Source organism: Sminthopsis crassicaudata, chromosome 5 (genome assembly GCF_048593235.1).
Source record: "Sminthopsis crassicaudata isolate SCR6 chromosome 5, ASM4859323v1, whole genome shotgun sequence".
In the NCBI taxonomy this organism is placed as follows: domain Eukaryota; kingdom Metazoa; phylum Chordata; class Mammalia; order Dasyuromorphia; family Dasyuridae; genus Sminthopsis; species Sminthopsis crassicaudata.
Genome location: NC_133621.1, coordinates 154,015,892 through 154,037,825, shown reverse-complemented (window position 1 = coordinate 154,037,825; position 21,934 = coordinate 154,015,892). Strand labels below are relative to the sequence as shown.

The 21,934-nt window shown below is 31.9% G+C and overlaps 1 protein-coding gene across 5 annotated transcripts in view; it reads left to right on the top strand.

The window, feature by feature from the left end:
- PCLO (piccolo presynaptic cytomatrix protein) overlaps nucleotides 1-21,934 on the top strand; it is a 520,130-nt gene that overhangs the window by 379,243 nt on the left and 118,953 nt on the right. For 4 of the 5 annotated variants that reach the window (XM_074268505.1, XM_074268506.1, XM_074268503.1 and 1 more), the window contains exons 11-15: nucleotides 1,845-1,953; nucleotides 2,656-2,723; nucleotides 4,527-4,738; nucleotides 10,908-10,958; nucleotides 20,742-20,872. In XM_074268505.1, the coding sequence (XP_074124606.1) occupies nucleotides 1,845-1,953; nucleotides 2,656-2,723; nucleotides 4,527-4,738; nucleotides 10,908-10,958; nucleotides 20,742-20,872 (571 nt within the window). Of the gene's footprint in view, nucleotides 1-1,844; nucleotides 1,954-2,655; nucleotides 2,724-4,526; nucleotides 4,739-10,907; nucleotides 10,959-20,741; nucleotides 20,873-21,934 lie in introns of those variants that run through there. The other variant, XM_074268507.1, reaches the window with a different exon arrangement.

Below are 21,934 nucleotides of genomic sequence, written 5' to 3'. Positions count from 1 at the left end.
TCATCTTCTACAAGAATGCATTCTTAGTCCTCCTGAAAGTTAATACCATTTCTCTGAGATTGACAATTTATAAAATAGAGAGATAGATAGAACATAGTTATGTGTACATTATCTTCCTCCATAAGATTTTAAGTTCTTTGAGGTCAAAGAATACTTTTCCCTTTCTTGCTTCAGTGCTCAGCCAAGTGTTGCCACATAATAGTCACTTAATCAGTATTTGTTGACTAGTTAATTAAACCCTGATGTTTAAGGATCTGATTTCTTAGTCAATGGGAGGACTGAATGAGTAAAAGAGATGATAGGGGATTTCACATGTGATTTTCTGCAGTTTAGCCAAATCAGATAATACAATACATTTTCATCCTTTAGAATCCCTTGGAAGGAATTATGAGAATTCTAAAACATATTGACTTTGTTAATAATATAAACTGGGATTATGAATAAGCATATGAGTGTCTCTAAAACAGACAATATGGAATTATTAGCAGTGACCTATCTGAAGCCTCACACTTAATTTCAACACATAAATAATTCAGTAGGTAGAGCATTGAACCTGAAGTCAGGAAGACCAAAGTCAGAAAGACTAAAGTTCAAATCCTTCCTCATACTCTTACTAATTATGTAGTCCTAGGCAAATTACTTAACCTATCTATGCCTCAGTTTCTTCATCTATAAAGTAGTATAATAATAATAATAATACCTACCTCACAGAGTGGTTTTTACAGTCAACTAAAATAACATCTATAAACCATTTTGCAAACTCTAAGGACATACTTAAATGCTAGCTATTATTAGTTATTATAAATATATCTATATATCTATACATATTTATATATCTATATCTATATATTTGGAGCTGGCTTAATATGTAAATCTAAATCTGTCAAGAAAACCCCTAATGGGGTCATGAGTCAAATATAACTGGGAAAAATGACTGAAAAAATTTTATGACCCATCAAATCTTTTGTGTATTTTAGACATTAAAAAATCATTGAGCTTTATTTCACTTTTTGTTTAAGGCAGAGCCCTTGTGGAGGGAGGAGAAAAAGAATACCTTTTTACCATTCCTAGGAAATTTCATTTTAAGAATATACCAAAGGGAGAAGGTTCAGGAGGCATGTGGTCAGGAAATAGTAAATTCTTATATAGAAAGGGAGCTGCTGTCACCACACCCTTCGATGGATCATTTGTCAAGGTATGAGACATTGATTAATGCCCTTGATATGAATTTAGGAAAATCTGGGTTCAAATCCTACTTCAGAAACATATCAGCTATGCAATCCTAGGCAAGGTGTTAACTTTCAGAACTAGGTTCTTTCTTCTGTAAAATGAGAAAATTGTATTTAGTGACTTCCAACATTATTTTCAGCACTATATCTATGATCCTTTAATGAGAAGGGAGAGTGGGCATAACTATATTGCAGATTATTTCCAGTCACCACACACACACACACACATACACACACACACACATATATAGGTTATACTTTCTTGTCCCAGAAGAGACAAAATTTGCTAAAAGGTATTTCTATAGTATTTTCTTCACATCTGCTTGAATACAATGCATATTTGTTGCTATCTGACAGACTTGGGCCTCCACAAGAAAGGACAAAAGTTTGTATGTCCAGCCAGATATCCTTATGTGATCAGGTAAGTTGATGAGAACAGATAAAATGGTTTTCTTGTGCTGTGAGCTGGTTTTGTTAAACATTCCAGAAGCCATTTAGTTGAGGTTTTCTGGAAGTGTGTGCTGAATTGCTTACATTACAAATATTTCTTAAGGAATATAACATGCTAGAATTATGGAATTTGTCTAAACTTATTCCCTTAATGTGTTTTCCTAGGAATGCAAGTTTTAGAATGGAATGGAATCCCCCTGACTTCTAAAACCTATGAAGAAGTCCAGAGTATCATTAATCAACAAAGTGGGGAAGCAGAAATATGTGTAAGACTGTGAGTTTTTCCCCATCTTTTTGTTTCCATTTTTTTGGCTTTTCATGTCTTATTTTTCTTTAAAGTTATTAAGGTGGAACCTTTTGCCAGTTTGTATGACTTATCTGTATTTAAATGTAATTAAAAAATAAAGCTTTAGTGGTTTCTTGTGTGTGTTATAAAACAAAAGCTCTTAAGCATAGAAAGAAAGCATTCAATTTGTTTTCAATAAAATGTCAACAGTTCTTCCCTTACATATCTTTTATTAAATATGCTTCATTTAGATGAAGGCTATAATTCATTTATAATCCATAAGAAATCTACACCTAGGTTCCAATTAGTGAAAATATATAATCTTATTTAATTATCAAATATTCAAATCCACATTGCACATTTCTATTTGGGAGAGAACAAGGGACCATATTTTCTATATGCAATCCCTGCAGGGGATTCATTATTCACACTAATTCTGACCTAGCAGCATTTGTAACATTTCAATATGAATTTACATTTGCTCCATCAAAGATTTCACCTTAAAGAATCATTTTTACAGCTACTTGACATTTTTAACAGCACTGCAAATATGTTTCAATTACAGAAGGGGGTTATGCTGGGAAATTGCTTTATATATCATTGATCACTTTTCATTTATCTAACTAAATAAAAGATTGTGCTTAGAAGGAAGAAGGACCTTTTATCTCAGGCTTCTTTTGCTTTCTTTAGGGATATCAACATGCTCTCGGATTCAGAGAATCCCCAACACTTGGAACTACATGAACCACCAAAGGCTGGTAGGTGAAAGTAATATATTTCCAACTGCCTGAAATCAAATCCCTTAAATATAAAAATAGTTAGTCATAGAGTTAGAGACCAGACCTGATTTCATAAAAGGACTTCTTAAATGAGGACACCCATTCTACTAATGCAAGTGAGCATCTTTTCAGAAATTTATAATCTTAAGGAGCTACCTGCAGAACTGAGAGGTCACACAATCTGTAGGTGTGTCAGAGGCAAGTCTTGATTGAACCTTTGTTTTTGAAGCTCCAAGGCCTTCTCTCTCTGTTGTACCATCTAACCTCTTTTTAGGTTCATAATAAAGCAAATATTTTTACTTAATGTAAGAAATTATGAGGACCAATTATACATTTCAGTTTTATCATTTTTCTCTTCAACAACTCTAAAAGACTTATTTGCATTTAGCATTGTACTTGGCACAATGTAGATGCTTGAGAAGTTCCCATTGAATGATACAGTGAATGATGAAAAAAAAAAAAAAACACTTAGATCTCATGAGACTCATAATTTGTCCAAGTTTGCCTAATTAATAAGTGAAAGAGCTCAAGCCCAAGTGTTCATGATGACACTTTATTCTATTTGGTTGCTAGGTTATAGTTAATACTATTCCCTATTTATGTAAAAGTGATATTTTCTTTAGATACCAAAGAAATCTCTCCTTAATAAATGAAGACTTTCTGCTAATGTTTGCTCTGAGATTAAAAAGAATGCTTAGATAATAGAGAAAAAAGACAAAACAAAAACAAATCAAATCACATAAAACATGTTTCCAGAGGGCAAGAACAAATTACCCCATTGATTTCACACAGTATATTTTGCTTATTTCTCAAAATGAAGCAATTTTTGTCCATTATGGAAATGTAAATAAATGAGATAGGCAAGAATCTGCCTTTTAGTCCCTTCTGTACACTAAACTTCTTTTGAAGGAGAATGAGAGTAAATTATATGCAAAATGTAATTTACTGCTTCACACCAAGAATTGCCAACATGTGCCAGACATTTTGTTTAGCACTAGGCATACTGTGATGTACAAAAAAAGTTTGAGAAAAAATTTCTGAATAATTGATCATTTTATTCATCATGTTAGAAATAATTAATAAAAGGAGAATCTTAAATGCCCAAAAGTGAACCCACTTGATTATATGCTTTTGGAAGAATGGGTATTCCTGAGGATAGCTGTCAACTCTGATCGGCAAAAAGGTAATGAGAGAATGAAAATTATGACAGGCCAAGGCTTATTCTAATGAGAGTGTGGGGTACATAATTGATTGCTCAGTCTGGATCAGAGACTTATTTATACCTATATCACCCCACCTAAGGTGATCTAGACAAAAGCTGGAGAAACCATTTTTCCCTAGTCTTGTCTAAGTAAAATACAGGCTAGAATCCATCAATTCACCTAAACCCAAATTTCTTTACCATTTGAACAAATCTGAGTTTTCCCCTCTCATTATCAGCTCTACATTTCAAAGGCTTCCTGAATAACCCATGGGGATTATTTCTGAATGAGGAAGTAGAAAATGGGAAAAACCTGAGGCCCAATACAATAACTGGCTCTTAATATAAGAGCCAATGATAATAATCATTTCTCTAAATACAAAGACAAAAATGAAAGAATTCTTGACTCCACAAATAGCTTACACTATCCATGATGTGCTATCAGTTTCCTTGTTATCAAGTGAAGTTTGACATTGTATCTCTGATACCCAGAATTCTAATAGTGCTGATTTAGCTGATGGTATAGAATTAAATTTCTTAACATGGATTTAGTACATAAAGCTGTTTTTATCTTATTGCAGTAGACAAAGCAAAATCCCCTGGGGTAGATCCAAAGCAACTGGCAGCTGAGCTCCAAAAAGTTTCTCTCCAGCAATCACCATTGGTTCTTTCTTCAGTCGTTGAAAAAGGATCACATGTTCACTCTGGCCCCACATCAGCTGCATCTAGTGCTGTTCCTAGTCCTGGTCAACCAGGATCACCCTCTGTGAGCAAAAAGAGGCACAGCAGCAAGGTGAGTCATGTCTAAATATGTTGTCAATATGGTTTCTTTTTTTTATCCCATCTTTAGATCAGGGTAAAACAAATGAGAAACAATTTTGAATCCCTGAGCTTTCTGCTCAAGCATCTTCCCTTTTACTCTAACAACATAATTGCTAAGACATACAAGTCAAAAGTATATTTCTTATATGCTACAATAATTTCTTATAACCTATCCTTTTAATCTAGCAAGTGATTTTTCTTATACAAATATAAAAGTAGAATATACCACAGTGATTTTATGTTTAGTATAGTTTTTTAAGTGTGCTTTTGATATTAAGAACTTTATAATAATAATAATTATTATATTAAGAGAAAGAAAAACATCTATGTGACTTAGGGTAAACCATTTAAACCCCTCTCATCTCAATTTAATTACTTGTAAAATTGGAGAGTCAGTAAACTCAGTAGATAAGCTCTTCTAGCACTATAATAGTGGTCCTGTGATACTAAATTCTGTTCTAGAGTTTTTCACATCTCAAGATATGAAAATTACTAAATAAACAGCTATCAATCTATACCTTTCATATATAGGAGTTTATTCTTTGTAAATTCCTAAATGTCAAAGAAGAAATGTGCCCATTCTAGACTTTCTTTCCTGGCCTGCTCAGTGCATTGTAACTATACATGGCAGAAGATTTCCTGGTCAAAATTTTATTGGTATTGGACAATAGCTATTGTGAACCTTTTAGAAAGAAAAGTAGAACAGGATATAATTTTTAGAGCAAGTTTATATTTACAAAGAGGAAAAGGAGAAAGACCAAGTTACCAAACGCAAATTCTATAGAATGAAAATCATTATCACTTCTGAAATAATGGGTAGGCAAGGCTGAGACAAGCAAGAGAATGCAAAAGGATGTGTTTATGACTCTTATGTTCAACTATGTTGAACTCACTAGATACACGCACAACTACTATGCAAATACAGAATCTATATATGTATGCATGTATGTTCATAGATACATATTTAGTAATTGTACTATGGATATATATGTATATACAAATATAATTACTTTATAAGCATTGCATGTTTATAATTATCTATCTATGTTTATATGCATACCTAGACACAAATATATTTATACACATAAATGTATGTGGACATGTATGTGTGTATATACATGTGTGTGTGTGTGTGTGTATTTCATTTCTCCCCTTTACAGTCTTCCCAGGGCATCTCTTTCCACTAAAAAGTACTTTCCTTTTTTGCTCGCTATACACACATAGATAATATGTAATTTTCTCAGTCAACAGTTTCATTCCTTTTTCAGAATCCAAGTTCTTTATATTGAATAAAATCATAGATTTTTAGTGTTAGAATGGACCATCTAGTCTAACTCCCTCTTTTCAGGACTCTGAGATCTAGAGATGCCAAATAACTTGACAAAGTCTTGCAGATAGCTCACTGGATAAGGATTATAACCTAATTCTCCTGACTTCCAAGCTGATGTTTTGTTTTGTTTTGCTTTGTTTTTTCCCCCTTAGGATGCTTTTCATTCTTAGGCCTTCTCATCATTTCCTAATGCCTTTTTTCTGAGATTTCTCTCTTCTCCTCCTTTTCCTTCTTCCTTCTCCCCTTTTTCTTCTTCTCTTTTTTTCCTTCTTCTTTTTTTCTTCCTATCTACCTATCACCTATCTATTATCATATTACACAGTTATCTACATGCTATCATCACTACTGGAATGCTAACTCCTGGAGCATAAGAACTATGTTTTTTGTATTTCTTTAGAATCCCCAGCACTTAGCACAGTTCCTGATATATCATAAGAACTTAATAACTACTTGTTAACCAACTAATTATGTGATAAATACTTATACTCCATTGCTCTAAAGAGTCATAGAGTTTAACATATGAAGCAAAGATTAAGCAGCCAGTATCCCCAGCCTCATCAAAATAGTGGTCTCTTTTTGTGTACATGATAATATCATATATTATCTAGAACATCCTAAGAGAAATTTGATAAAAATATTTCAGTTTACATCATTTGAAAGATAGTTATTCTATAAAATACTGAGCAAGATATGTAAGACAGGACAAGGATTTTTTTTTTCTTATAAACTTGTTATTGTGACTTCTCAGGAGACTATATGAAGCTGGCATCAGAAACAAGGCAGCTAGCATTTTTCTCTGGCTGGTCAAATTATTATGTTTTAAATCCTGTGGAAACCCATATGCTTTAGCTGAGATTTAACATTACTAAAAGGACCAGGTTCAAGTGAAAATCTTATAGTGTGGTATTAGAACACATTCTTCCCAAAAGATAATTCTCCAGAACACACATTCAAATATAGAATTATGTCTTTGCCTAGTCACATATTATCTGTTAATCCTCTAAATCTAGGAACATTAAAAAATATTAGAAATGCCCAGAATTATCCAAAGTGATGGATGCCTAACTAAGTACATTTTGTATTTATAGAATAAAGTACAAAGATTTTCAATGTCTAGTCACTTACAGGGCTAGCTAGTATTTCTTTTGACAGATGTCATGTGGAGATGGAAAAAACTGTTCTATAGTTTCTTTGGTAACTAATGAAAGATCAAAGCAGCACAGTAGGATGTTGCTGGATGTATTGATGTACTGTATTTTTTATTTTGTGCAAGAAATCAGGTGGTATATGGTTTTCTGCTATTTTTGCTGAAGTGTCTGGCATAATTTTGATGCACTTCTGTGTTGGAAAGAATATTTTGCTGACCAAATAAAAGAATGTGGATCCATCTAAATATACATATCTGAAGCTTGGTTCTAATTCAACTTTTCCTAATTCCAAGTGCAGCACTCTATTTACTATGCCACCTAAAGATAATCAAGACAATGAGTAAGGATTACTATAGTTAATAGATTCAGCATTTTAATATTTTCACATAAAATGGAATCCCAGGATTTCATGACTAAATAAATTTTCTAAGATTTGTAGCATTGAACTGTGTGGTGACTTCAAATTAGGCCACATTCCACAATATATTATTATTAACATCAAGTAAAATTAGACTTCTATGCATAATTGCTTATATTTTAATTATGTTACAGCCCATTTCCTTGAGAAAAGTTGCAAGCTCTTTCATTTATCTGGCAAGGAGCTCAGTTTTCTCTAGCTCTCTTAATTCTAGCAAGATTAAGACCAAAACCTGTTTCTCATATAACTCAAGGAAGAAGGAATTCTTATTAACTGTTTATTTGTTTGATTGTTTGCAGCAGAAAGAGGGAGAAATTATTTTTATTTCTTTTGTTATTTAGTAAAAAGCATCAGCTTGAAAATAAAAGGCTTTCAAACCCAGATTTTTCCTTTATCAGTCTGCCATCATCTCCTTGAAAACAGGTGATCTTCCAGAAAACACATCTTATCTCAAAGTAGTCATACTTCGGTGACACAAATCTTCCTCTGTTTGCTACATACACATGCTACAGACAGTATAAAAATTCAGATGTCTTTGGGAGTAATAATAGTCTTTTGGAAAGGAGATACAAGATTGATTTGTGGATGGTCTAGTAAACACAAAGAATTTCATAGTTAGAAAGATCTTCTGAAAACAATTTGCTGAATCCATATCTGAAAAAATATTTCCCTCTCTATCATTCCCTTAAAACTTTGTTTAAAGACATTAAGTAAAAAGGATGGAATTTACTATCTTACAGGGTAAAAAATCCAATTTTTGGATCATTCCAATATTTAGGAAGATTTTCTTCTCATTAAACCTGTTTTCCTAGTAACAAATTTCACATATTACTATTATTTTTGTCCTCTGAACTGTGATATAACTAATTAAACCCCTTTGCCATATAGCAGTACATTAAAAACCTAAAAAAGAGCTATTATGCCCCCGATCCGGGTCTTATTTTCTCCCAGTTAAACAGACTAATTTTCCTCCATAGACTTCATACACCATGAACTCAAAGCCCTGATGTATCTTGGTTTCTCTCTTTTTGAGAGTGCCAGTTTCTCAATGTTCTTTCTATGATGCCCCAAACTGAACACTATTCTATAGGTAATCTGTCAAGGAAGATTATCACCTTCCATATTCTAGACCCTATATCTTAAATAAGGAAGTCTAGGATTACATTGACTTCCTTGAATATCATACCAAACTCTCAATTCATAATAAGCAAGAGTCCAATAAGACCTCCCTCAGGTTAATTTCTGCGTACATATGCTTCCCTGTTTTGTATTCTTTAAATTATTTAGAGTTTATTTTCATTATTGGCCACATATTTAGAATTTGAAGTTGATAATTTAGTACAATACATCAAAAATAAAATGTATTTGTGAAATAGCATAATTAAATATTTTTAAAAAATTTTTACCAAACTATATAAATTTTAACACTAATAAGCAGTCTCTTTAAAATATAGGTTATGTACATATAAATGGATATTGCTACATTTAATTAAAGAAAAATAAATCCTTTATTTTGCAATATTCCTTTGAATATTGAGTTCCTGACCTCCTTATATACAGCATCATTTATAGTAAAGAAGAAAATGAGAAAAAAAAAAAACAAACAGCAAATTTAACCAACATATCAGTCAATTTCAACAATATATCAAGTCTCCTATATCCATAATGTCCTACCTCCCTGAAGAGTAATGCATTCTTACAGTTCTTCTTTAGGGATAATCTTGATCTTTATCATTTCACACCATTCTGTTTCAGTTGTTTTACTGTTCTTTTTAATTTATGTTGTCATGGTCATTTTGCACATTGTTGTTTTGATTCTGCTTATTTCATTTTATATCAATCCATATTTCCCCCCTAAGCTACTCTATATTCATCTTATTATTATTTTGTGTAACATAGCAATATTTTATTACATTCAAATATTGCATTTTGCTTAACCATTCCCCAACCTATGGGCATCTAATGTATTTTAAGCTCTTTGCAACTGAAAAAAAAATGCTGCTACAAATGATTGGTTGTATATAGGACCATTCTATAAAGGAAAAAAAAAATCAAGTTTGTTTCTATACTATACTTTTATAAGCACAATTTAACACCTAAATTTTATGCCATCAACATAATTTATTTGGAAGCAATTTAATTCCCATTTATTATTTGAGATTGGAAGGAATAACAAACACAATGTCTTCAATCAGTCCTTACACCTGGTTTTAACAGAGATCACTTTCAATGCTGATTCCATGATATGGTATAAAGAATCCTGAAATTGGTGTCTAAAGAACTGGATTGGAGATCCAGCTCTTCTATTTATCAAGCTTGAATTTTGAGCAATTCATTCTACCATTATGAATCTCAGTTTCCTGATCTGGAAAGTGGAGATAATATATAATAAACTTGCAGACATTTACAGAAATATGAACTATAATGCCTGAAACCTAACTGATAACAGTATCATAAAATAGATAAAATTTTAATGAATGCAGAAAACAAGGAAAGAAAAAATTTGGAATATAGGGTAATATTGTCAATTTAATTATATCTCAGGAAGCAATAGGAAGTGAGTATGCATATATAAGAAACGCATTTGCAGGAGAAAGAAAGAAGTACATTGAAAATAAACTTTACCTGCCTGATAATTTTGTATTACTTATTTCTATTTCCTATTATAAAAGCATCATATATGAGAATGTACCACTCTCAATTTTTTTTCAAAGGTGGAAAACTATGGATGAGGGATCCTATATAATCTAGTATACTTGACTGATTAATTGGTTTAACTGAAGTATTCTTTTAAAAAATATTTTGGGAAATAAAGGTGATGGAAAAACCAAATATATATATATATGAATAAAAACTTCATAATTTACTTTTAAGAGTCCCTCTTCCCCATTTTATATCCAATTTTGGTAAACGCAATTTAAAAAATAAATTATATATTTCACCAAAAGTGGTTAAGATGAATATATAATCCCTATGTGTTTTTTTGGAGTATTTTTGGAGTATTTAAAAACATGACTATTTCTGATATTAAGTTATAACTTTAAAAAGTCAGCTCCATAAAAATGTAGAGACAAATTGTAGACTTTGAAACTATTTGAAAACAGATCAACCGAAAACTGTATGCAATTTACTATCAAACCAAAATTGTCAACCAGCAAAATTAATAGAATTTCAGAATGCTGAAATATCAAAATTTATGAATGTTCCATGTAATAATGTTTGCATATGTTCTTTAATATTACAGCCCACTGATGCAACAAAGTCTGTTTCTCATCCAATTACTGGAGAAATTCAGGTATGAAAATATTAAATAAGTCAATTATTATTGTATGTTTTTGAGTGACATTTTTCCTACTGGCATTATTGGTATTGTAAATCCAAAGAACAAAATCTTTACTTTTTATTTAATATATTATATTTAATTTATGCCAATTTTTATAGAATGACATTTTACTTCAAAGGAATTTTTATGAAATAAAAGATGATCACTTACCCTATTGTAACAAGGATTAGAAGACACTCCTTCAAAGTGTAATATGATTACTTAGATCATAAAGTTCTTTTTCAGGTTTTCTCTCAAGCTGCTACTTGACATATTTAATCTTGTAATTTAGATTTTGAGGGTAATACAGGGGGTATGTTTATATATTTCTTTGTTAATTTGTAAAATTTCAATGCATTCCTCTGTCAAATGAAATAAAAATCATTCAGTTCTTCAGATATTATTTTAAAACCTGTAGATCTATTTTTCCCATAGTAGTTGCTTCATGTTTCTTTCTATAATTACTATACTATACCTGTTGCTTTCTCTACTAAAACAACCTAATCAGATTAAAAACATTAAAGCTAATATATAAATGTATATATATATATAAATTTGTTAATAATAAAATAAATAATAAAATGATATATTAAAATAATTTATCTTTATGAAAGACCAAAGCTAGCATCTTCTCAAACTCTCTCATATAATTGCATATCACTTCACTTCTGAGAACATTTATTTTATTCAATATAACAAATAAGATACTTTTCATAAGAATCTTCTTTGCTGGACAAAAGTTACAAAAGTTTCTCCCAGTTTTTCCTAACTAATCTTCAACTTTGACAAGAAAATAATCTCTCTCCAGGCTCATTCCTTATAAAATGACTTTTTAATGATCTTTTAAAATGTGAGGACAGTTCTCAAGAGAAAGAAGTTTCTCTTCACCTTGTTGCCCACTATTTTTCCCACAGTTTTTCTCATAGATAAACCTAACATCTAATTTCAACTCCCACACAGTATCCCTGAGTCCACAAGGGAAATCATTTCATTGAATAATTACAACTCTTTGGTCTTTAATTTCTCTGCTCTAAAAAGAGATAGTAATAACCTTTCAGCACTTTTGAAAACAGGTCCAAACACTCCAAGAATGTTACTGCTTTAATTAGTATTCAAAACATTCTCACTTTTTTTAGTGGCTATAACTTTAAAAACCTTAATCACTTTCAACTACTTAAAAAATGCTTTAAGCATATGTGATTCCATTGCATATTAATGAGCTCTTCACTGATCAGTTAACAAGGAAATGTTTGTTTAATAGCTTCTTTGTGCTGGTGGACTTTGAGGGAAGATGCAGGAGGAGGTTCCATATAAATGTAAAGCGTAAATAGACCTTGTGATCACTACCTATCTAATCTAAATTTGAGAATTGAAAGTAATTTATTAAACATTAAGGGCCAGGGATTCTGGTAAGCAATTTTTTTTGGGGGGGGCAGGGTAAGGATTTTTTTTTTTAAAGGAAGAAAAAAAGACAATCTCTATACTCAAAATGCTTATGATCTAAACCAAAAAGACAATACATCTGGAAGAATGGTGGACAGGGAAGGAAGATTTATATATTCATATTAGAAGTCACAGGGATGATAAGTGGAGTCATAGAGCAATTGTTTAACATGTGCCTTCTAGAAAGGTCAATGCTAATTCTTGATTGCTATTCCAAAACAAAAGAAGTAAAAAGAAAATATAGATGTACATATAGATTGGGAGAGGGGGAGAGAAGGGGTTGCTATTAGAAAAATTCTATCAGGAAGGTAGTCATGGACTTGCAATATACAGAGCTAGAAATTATGAAGATCTTTCAATCAGAGCCCCAGATCACCGGGACAATAGATAAAGTAAATAACTTGGTCATGGAATATAAAGTTCCCCAAATAAATAAAATAATATTTTGGGCTGACTTAGAATCTATGTTGCAAAAACAACATGGACTGAAGGTAAGACCTATATATAAACATATAGAGAGAAATAGATAGATAGATATAATTAATAAATTTATATAGAGAGATATATATGAGACAAAGATAGGCACCAGTAAAATCCACATAATCCATTAAATATATATATATATATGTGTGTGTGTGTGTATATATATATATGTATATATATGTGTATATATATGTATATATGTGTATATATATGTATATATATGTTTTCTTGCATTTCTAAACATATGATGTTATTAATTTTGAATTTATATAAGTTATATTGCATTATTAATATTATCTGTTATATTTCATCTATAAGTCTTTTTAGGATTAGTTCACTGTTCTAGCCTATGTAGATTTTTTTTAATCCTATTCCTTTATCTCCAAGTTATCCTTCTAAGATGAATACTATTTGAAAATCTGCTGAGTATGCCAACTGTGTCTTTATCCCAGTTTTAACGATAAAATATCACAGAAGAAAGCCAAATTGCCAAGGCTTATTAATAAAATGTTGAGTAGAAAAGATCTTGCTCCAGGTTGATATTAATCCATTTATTAGTATTTTCTGTGCCGAGTTCTGAACATACCTTATAGTATAATTCATATTTCTCCACATTATTCACGTGAGTAGGAAAAAAATTGTCAAATGCTTTATAAATTTCAAATATGGTATATAATTATAACTAGTATCAGATTCATCCACAGTCTAGGAACTCTTTCAAAGACTGAATGAATCTGGCATCACTTGTTCTGAAATATAAATGCTTACAACTCATCTCTTTAATAATCATAGTAGAATTTTGCTAGAAACTAATGTCAAACCTATTCAGAGTTTAAATAAATGACAAAATTAATTCAATATTTTACCACCTGTAATTTCAAAGCACTACTCAATTTGCTTTTAGTACTCAATGATCATGGACATTACTCAGTCTTAAAGAGTAGTGTAGACAATCTAACTGTCTATTGCATTTTCAACAAAAATCCTCTATATAAAATTTGTGATATGTTCATTTGTTTATAGGTTTATTTTTTTTTTTAATTTAATGGGAACAAAATCTCTAAAAAGAAGCAAACATCAATATGATGTCAAAGTGATCATTTAATTCATTGGCCAGATATTAGAACCAATTATTTTGCTTCTTATTGACATGGTTGTCACTTTGCATTTTAAAGTTAATTGGTTTCTTTTTTTCAGTGTGTTAGTTTTATGTAGATATAGTTAAAGTATCAGACCCTTGATTATAGTAGTGTCATAGTATTTCTATTCTAACAACTTTAACAGATTATTTTATCTCAAGCTCTTACTCAGTTGAAAACTACAGAATGAGCAAAGAGTTGTAGGACTATTATAAGAGTTAGGATAACAACACTTAAAAATTCATTAATTGCTGCTTTTTTCTTCATATTTATCTTCTTAGAGTGAAGTATTTATCTCTAAATAGTATCTATCTTAAATACCCCTGGCTAATCATGCAGGGGAGAAAGCAAATTACTTGTTCTAACAAAGTTATCAATTGTGTGTTTGATTCTGAATGAGCCAGTAAGTATTAAAAGAATTAATCATTATTCTAAACTTCAAAGACTTGTAAAATGAAATTGATATTCCTGTAGTTTTCCCTTTTAGAAACACATGCTAATATGCCTACAGTTTTTGTTTTTCCTTTGAAATGAATAGGCATTGAGAAAGGATTAAATAGTAGAAAGAGAACTTGATACTCAATGTATCTTTGTATGATTTATATTTCTTTAATGCTCATTTTCTTCATTTGCAAAATGAAGGAATACTTACAGTTGTCACATGACTATGCAAACTCTAACCATACATAAATGTGAAATGATATCTCCAACAAGAACCAGAAATTAAATAAACTACTTCAATGTTAAAAAATTAAATAATTTATTTTGTAGAATAGCTATTATCCATTTTAATTAGATGAAAGCAAATACTGTTGTAATCAATAAAAATTATTTTTCTAGAAAAATGCAATAACTAAGAAAAAAAAACCAGACTTAAACAAAAAATTTGATCTACATCCACAAGACTGAAGAGAAACAGAAAAAGGTACACAGAACCCTTGAGAACTGTAACTCTGTTGTGGGTATATAAAAAAATACTCAAGGATAATTTGATTTTACTGATATAAAAGAAAAAAAGGGGGGTGTAGTAAAGGGAAGGAGGTCGGTTCAGAAAAAGGGGAAGGAGTGATAAAAAGAGGGAAACTACATCCCAGGAAGAGGCATAGAAAATACACCATATCTGAGGGAACTTAGTGAGGGGGAGAATCATTGTGTGAATCTTACTCTCATCAGGAGAGGTTCAAAGAGTAAATAATTAACATATTTGTTTTTCAGAGAATTTTCTCTCACCTCATTAAAAGGGGGGAGAGGAAAAGGGAAAAGGAAAAGGAGAATAAGTGAAGGGACTTGGAGGGAGGGGGGAGGGATCCTAAAAAAAAAAAAAGTGGGAGGGTTGCACGTCACAAGGGGGGTCTGTAAATTAAATATCGGGGAGGGGGATCAGGGGGGTCAAGGGAAAAAAGCATAATCTGGGGATAATACGATGGCAGGAAATACAGAATTAGTAATTTTAACTGTAAATGTAAATGGGATGAACGATCCCATCAAACGGAGACGGATAGCAGATTGGATCAAAAAGCAGAACCCTACAATATGTTGTCTACAGGAAACACACTTAAAGCAGGGAGATACATACAGAATAAAGGTAAAAGGTTGGAACAGAGCCTATTATGCTTCAGGTAAAGCCAAAAAAGCAGGGGTAGCTATCCTTATCTCAGATCAAGCAAAAGCAGAAGTAGATCTCATTAAAAAAGATAAGGAAGGAAACTATATCCTGCTGAAAGGTAGCATAAATAATGAAGCCATATCAATACTAAACATATATGCACCAAGTGGTATAGCATCTAACTTTCTAAAGGAAAAGTTAAGAGAACTGCAAGAAGAAATAGACAGTAAAACTATAATAGTGGGAGATCTCAACCTTGCACTCTCAGATTTAGACAAATCAAACCACAAAACAAACAAGAAAGAAATTAAAAAAGTAAATAGAATATTAGAAAAACTAGGTATGATAGACCTTTGGAGAAAACTGAATGGCAATAGAAAGGAATATACTTTCTTCTCAGCAGTTCATGGATCCTATACAAAAATTGACCATATATTAGGACATAAAGATCTCAAAATTAAATGTAGGAAGGCAGAAATAATAAATGCCTTCTTCTCAGATCACAATGTAATAAAAGCTACATTCAGTAAAAAGTTAGGGGTAAATAGACCAAAAAGTAATTGGAAACTGAATAATCTCATCTTAAAGAATGACTGGGTGAAAGAGCAAATTATAGAAACAATTAACAATTTCACCCAAGATAATGACAATGATGAGACATCATATCAAAATCTTTGGGATGCAGCTAAAGCAGTAATAAGGGGAAATTTTATATCTTTAGAGGCTTATTTGAAGAAAATTGAGAAAGAGAAGATTAACGAATTGGGCTTACAACTTAAAAGGCTAGAAAAAGACCAAATTATAAACCCCCAACCAAAAATTAAACTTGAAATACAAAAATTAAAAGGAAAAATCAATAAAATTGAAAGTAAAAAAACTATTGAATTAATAAATAAAACCAAGAGTTGGTTTTATGAAAAAGCCAATAAAATAGATAAACCTTTGGTAAATTTGATCAAAAAAAAGAAAGAGGAAAATCAAATTGATAGTCTTACAAATGAAAAGGGGGATCTTTCCACCAATGAAGAGGAAATTAGAGAAATAATAAGGAGTTACTTTGCCCAACTTTATGCCAATAAATTTGATAACTTAAGTGAAATGGATGACTTCCTCCAAAAATATAGCCTCCCTAGATTAACAGAGGAGGAGATAAATTGCTTAAATAGTCCCATTTCAGAAAAAGAAATAGAACAAGCTATTAATCAACTCCCCAGGAAAAAATCCCCAGGGCCAGATGGATTCACATGTGAATTCTACCAAACATTTAAAGAACAATTAGCCCCAATGTTATATAAATTATTTGAAAAAATAGGGGATGAAGGAGTCCTACCAAACTCCTTTTATGACACAGACATGGTACTGATACCTAAACCAGGTAGATCGAAAACTGAGAAAGAAAATTATAGACCAATCTCCTTAATGAATATTGATGCTAAAATCTTAAATAAGATATTAGCAAAAAGACTTCAGAAAATCATCTCCAAGATAATACACTATGATCAAGTAGGATTTATTCCAGGAATGCAGGGCTGGTTTAATATTAGGAAAACTATTAATATAATTGACCATATTAATAATCAAATTAATAAGAACCATATGATCATCTCAATAGATGCAGAAAAAGCATTTGACAAAATCCAACATCCATTCCTACTAAAAACTCTTGAGAGTATAGGAATAAATGGATTATTCCTTAGAATAATCAGGAGCATATATTTAAGACCTTCAGTAAGCATAATATGCAATAGAAATAAACTGCAACCTTTCCCAGTAAGATCAGGAGTGAAACAAGGTTGCCCACTATCACCATTACTATTCAATATAGTACTAGAAACGCTAGCCTCGGCAATAAGAGCGGAGAAAGAGATTCAAGGAATTAGAGTAGGAAATGAGGAAATTAAACTATCACTTTTTGCAGATGACATGATGGTATACTTAGAGAACCCCAAAGACTCTGCTAAAAAGCTACTAGAAATAATTCAAAATTTCAGCAAAGTGGCAGGATACAAAATAAATCCACATAAATCCTCGGCATTTTTATATATCACTAACAAAATGCAACAGCAAGAGATACAAAGAGAAATTCCATTCCAAACAAATGTTGAGAGTATAAAATATTTGGGAATCCATCTACCAAAGAAAAGTCAGGAATTATATGAGAAAAATTACAAAACACTTGCCACAAAAATAAAATCAGATTTAAATAATTGGAAAGACATTCAGTGCTCTTGGATAGGCCGAGCGAATATAATAAAGATGACAATACTCCCCAAACTAATCTATTTATTTAGTGCTATACCAATCAGACTCCCAAGAAACTATTTCAATGACCTAGAAAAAATAACAACAAAATTCATATGGAAGAATAAAAGGTTGAGAATTGCAAGGGAACTAATGAAAAAAAACTCAGAGGAAGGTGGTCTAAGTGTACCTGATCTAAAGCTATATTATATAGCAGCAGTCACCAAAACCATTTGGTATTGGCTAAGAAATAGACCGGTAGATCAGTGGAACAGATTAGATACAGAGGACAAAAAAGGGTACATCTATAGCAATCTAATCTTTGACAAACCCAAAGATTCCAACATTAGGGATAAAAATTCATTATTCGGAAAAAACTGTTGGGAAAACTGGAAATTAGTATGGCAGAAATTAGATATGCATCCACACTTAACACCATATACCAAGATAAGATCAAAATGGATCCATGATTTAGGCATAAAGAGGGAGATAATAAATAGATTAGAGAAACAGAGGATAATCTACCTCTCAGACTTGTGGAGGAGGAAGGAATTTATGACCAGAGGAGAACTAGAGATCATTATTGATCACAAAATAGAAGATTTTGATTACATCAAACTAAAAAGTTTCTGTACAAATAATACTAATGCAAACAAGATTAGAAGGGAAGTAACAAATTGGGAAAATATTTTTAAAAACAAAGGTTCTGACAAAGGTCTCATTTCCAAAATATATAGAGAACTGACCATAATTTATAAGAAACCGAACCATTCTCCAATTGATAAATGGTCAAAGGATATGAACAGACAATTCTCAGAGGGAGAAATTGAAACTATATCCACTCACATGAAAGAGTGTTCCAAATCACTACTGATCAGAGAAATTCAAATTAATACCACTCTGAGATACCACTACACACCTGTCAGATTGGCTAAGATGACAGGAACAAATAATGATAAATGTTGGAGGGGATGTGGGGAAATTGGGACACTAATACATTGCTGGTGGAGTTGCGAAAGAATCCAGCCATTCTGGAGAGCAATCTGGAATTATGCCCAAAAAGTTATCAAACTGTGCATACCCTTTGACCCAGCAGCGCTACTACTGGGATTATATTCCAAAGAAATACTAAAGAGCGGAAAGAGTCATATATGTGCCAAAATGTTTGTGGCAGCTCTTTTTGTTGTAGCTAGAAACTGGAAGATGAATGGATGTCCATCAGTTGGAGAATGGTTGGCTAAATTATGGTATATGAAGGTTATGGAATATTATTGCTCTGTAAGAAATGACCAGCAGGAGGAATACAGAGAGGCCTGGAGAGACTTAAATCAACTGATGCTGAGTGAAATGAGCAGAACAAGAAGATCACTGTACACTTCAACAACAATACTGTATGAGGATGTACTCTGATGGAAGTGGAAATCTTCAACATAAAGAAGATCCAACTCACTTCCAGTTGATCAATGATGGACAGAGGTAGCTACACCCAGAGAAGAAACACTGGGAAGTGAATGTAAATTGTTAGCACTAATATCTGTCTGCCCAGGTTGCATGTACCTTCGGATTCTAATGTTTATTGTGCAACAAGAAAATGATATTCACACACATGTATTGTACCTAGACTATATTGTAACACATGTAAAATGTATGGGATTGCCTGTCATCGGGGGGAGGGAATAGAGGGAGGGGGGGTAATTTGGAAAAATGAATACAAAAATAAAAAAATATATATAAAAAAAAAAAAAGAAAAATGCAATAAATTCAGGGATACACAGTTATGAAGCACTAATTGTGCTAAATACTGAGGATGGGAGTTAAAAATGGGAATGAAATGGAATTTAGATAATGCTGATTCTTATTCTCAATGAATTTATATGGAGGTAATGATAGAAATAGAGCAGTAGTAGATAAGAGTATTGCGCCTGAAATTAAGAAGACTCATCTTTCTGAGTTCAAATCTGCTGTCAGACATGTACTAGTTGTGTTTCTCTGGACAAGTCATTTAACTCTGCCTCAGTTTCTTCATCTGTAAAATGAGCTGGAGAAGGAAATGACAAAACACTCTAGTATCTCTACCAAGAAAATCTCAAATGGGGTCCTTGAAGAGTCAGACACAATTAAAAAATGACAGAACAAAAGAACAAGAATAACAACAATATAAAACTTTTAGTTTGCAAAACACTTCACATATTTATTTCATACAATTTCTAAGAAACCTGTGAAATAAATACTGTAGGTATCATTGTCCTCATTTGAAAAATGAGGGAACAGAGTTTATTAGAATTTACTAAATTCCTACTGTTGCAATATGGGAGCCACTTGCCAGTGGCTGCTGGAGGTCTAACTTAGACCTGTAGAATGGATCTCTTCATGTGAGAGAATGATGATGATACAAGGAGACTGAGAGGTAGTTGCTGTTCTCTGACCTCTCCACTGAGAGGCAGTTACATTGTCTGACCTTTCTCTTCTTCCCTCTGCCTCCAATTTATTTCATTTCTAGTCCACAAGGGACTGTGTCACCTGTGTCAGTAAAGGCTGCTTTGCAACTCTTTCTGATGTTATGATTCACAGCTGTGGAGTCTCAGAGAATTGCCCTGCTCCTTCACCTAGGCATGTTCCTTAACATTACAGTACACCAAGATGTACAAAGAAACATACACAAAAACAATTCCTTCTTGAGAGAACTTCCCAGATAATGGGACTCAACTGAGATTGACAAAGGCTAAATGTGCAATCACACAACTAGAAATTATTGCCAGAGAATGCTTCCTTGAGGGAATCATATTTTACTTGAATGTGGTCAAAAAATTATAACTTAACCAAATATTTTAATATTCACTGTAGCTTCAAATCAACTATGACAAACACCTTGGAAATCTTATTATCCACATTCTTCAAGCAAGAAATCTTGTTCCCCGAGACAACAATGGATATTCTGATCCTTTTGTTAAAGTTTATCTTCTTCCAGGGAGAGGGTAAGTGAAGAAGAAATTTAATATCTGTATTAATCAACTCCTTTCAAAAAATTGTCCCCCATTAAGAACTTAGGTTGAAATCTTTTGATGCTTATGTCTTTTGTAATATTGGGAAAATCATTTAACTTTCCCAAGTCTCAGTTTTTTCATTTCTAAATTGACAGACTTGGACTAGAGGGCCTCTTGGGTCCTTTCCAATACTATTTCTATTGTCCTCTGATTTGAAAAACATTGATATCAGCAGTCTTACCTTCCATATAATTTAATTGATCTTTTGATCTCCTGAACATTGCGTATATTTGCTACAAATTGATATTTACTTTGTTTTAATCAGCAATTAATCCTCAAAAATCCATAAGCAAATGAGCTCATAAGTTATTTAATGCATATTTTTTTCATGCAATTTATGTCAATGTCAATTACAATAGGGGAAACTTAATATAGTAAAATTTAAAAAGTAAATCAAATTTTCAAGTGTATTGATCTTGTCAAGTGTATTGACCTTTCAAAACTTTATAAAATAATTTAATTTCCAAATGGACATGAACATATAGCATATTCATAAGTATCTGCCAAATTTTTTTGCTCAAAACTATTTAGTTAACTTTGAAAATTCTAATTTGGCAAGAATATAACAGATTCCTTTTGAACTCCCTACCTACTATGAGCTATCAATTGCCTGTATGAACTCTTTGAAGATGCTTAATGTTTATGTGAAATGTGGTGAGTGTTATATTCTGGCCTATAAATAATATTTAAAAGCTTTCATAAATGTTTTTGTACATGAGCACTATTATCGCTTTTCTGGCCCATTTATATCAGAAGAGTCAAAGTGGTTTAAGTACTTGGGAGATAGCAAAGGAGACTGAAGATAGATGTCAGAAAGACAGGAGTAAAATGAAGCCAAGAACACTGACAGGAAAGTCTAGAGAGATGACCATATAGAAGAAAGTGACCTACAATTTGAATTGCTATAGAAATGTCAATGATGAGGCTTTTTTTTTAAAAGGCTAATTATATTTGGCAACCAATAAATCATTACTAACTTTGGAGAGAACAGTT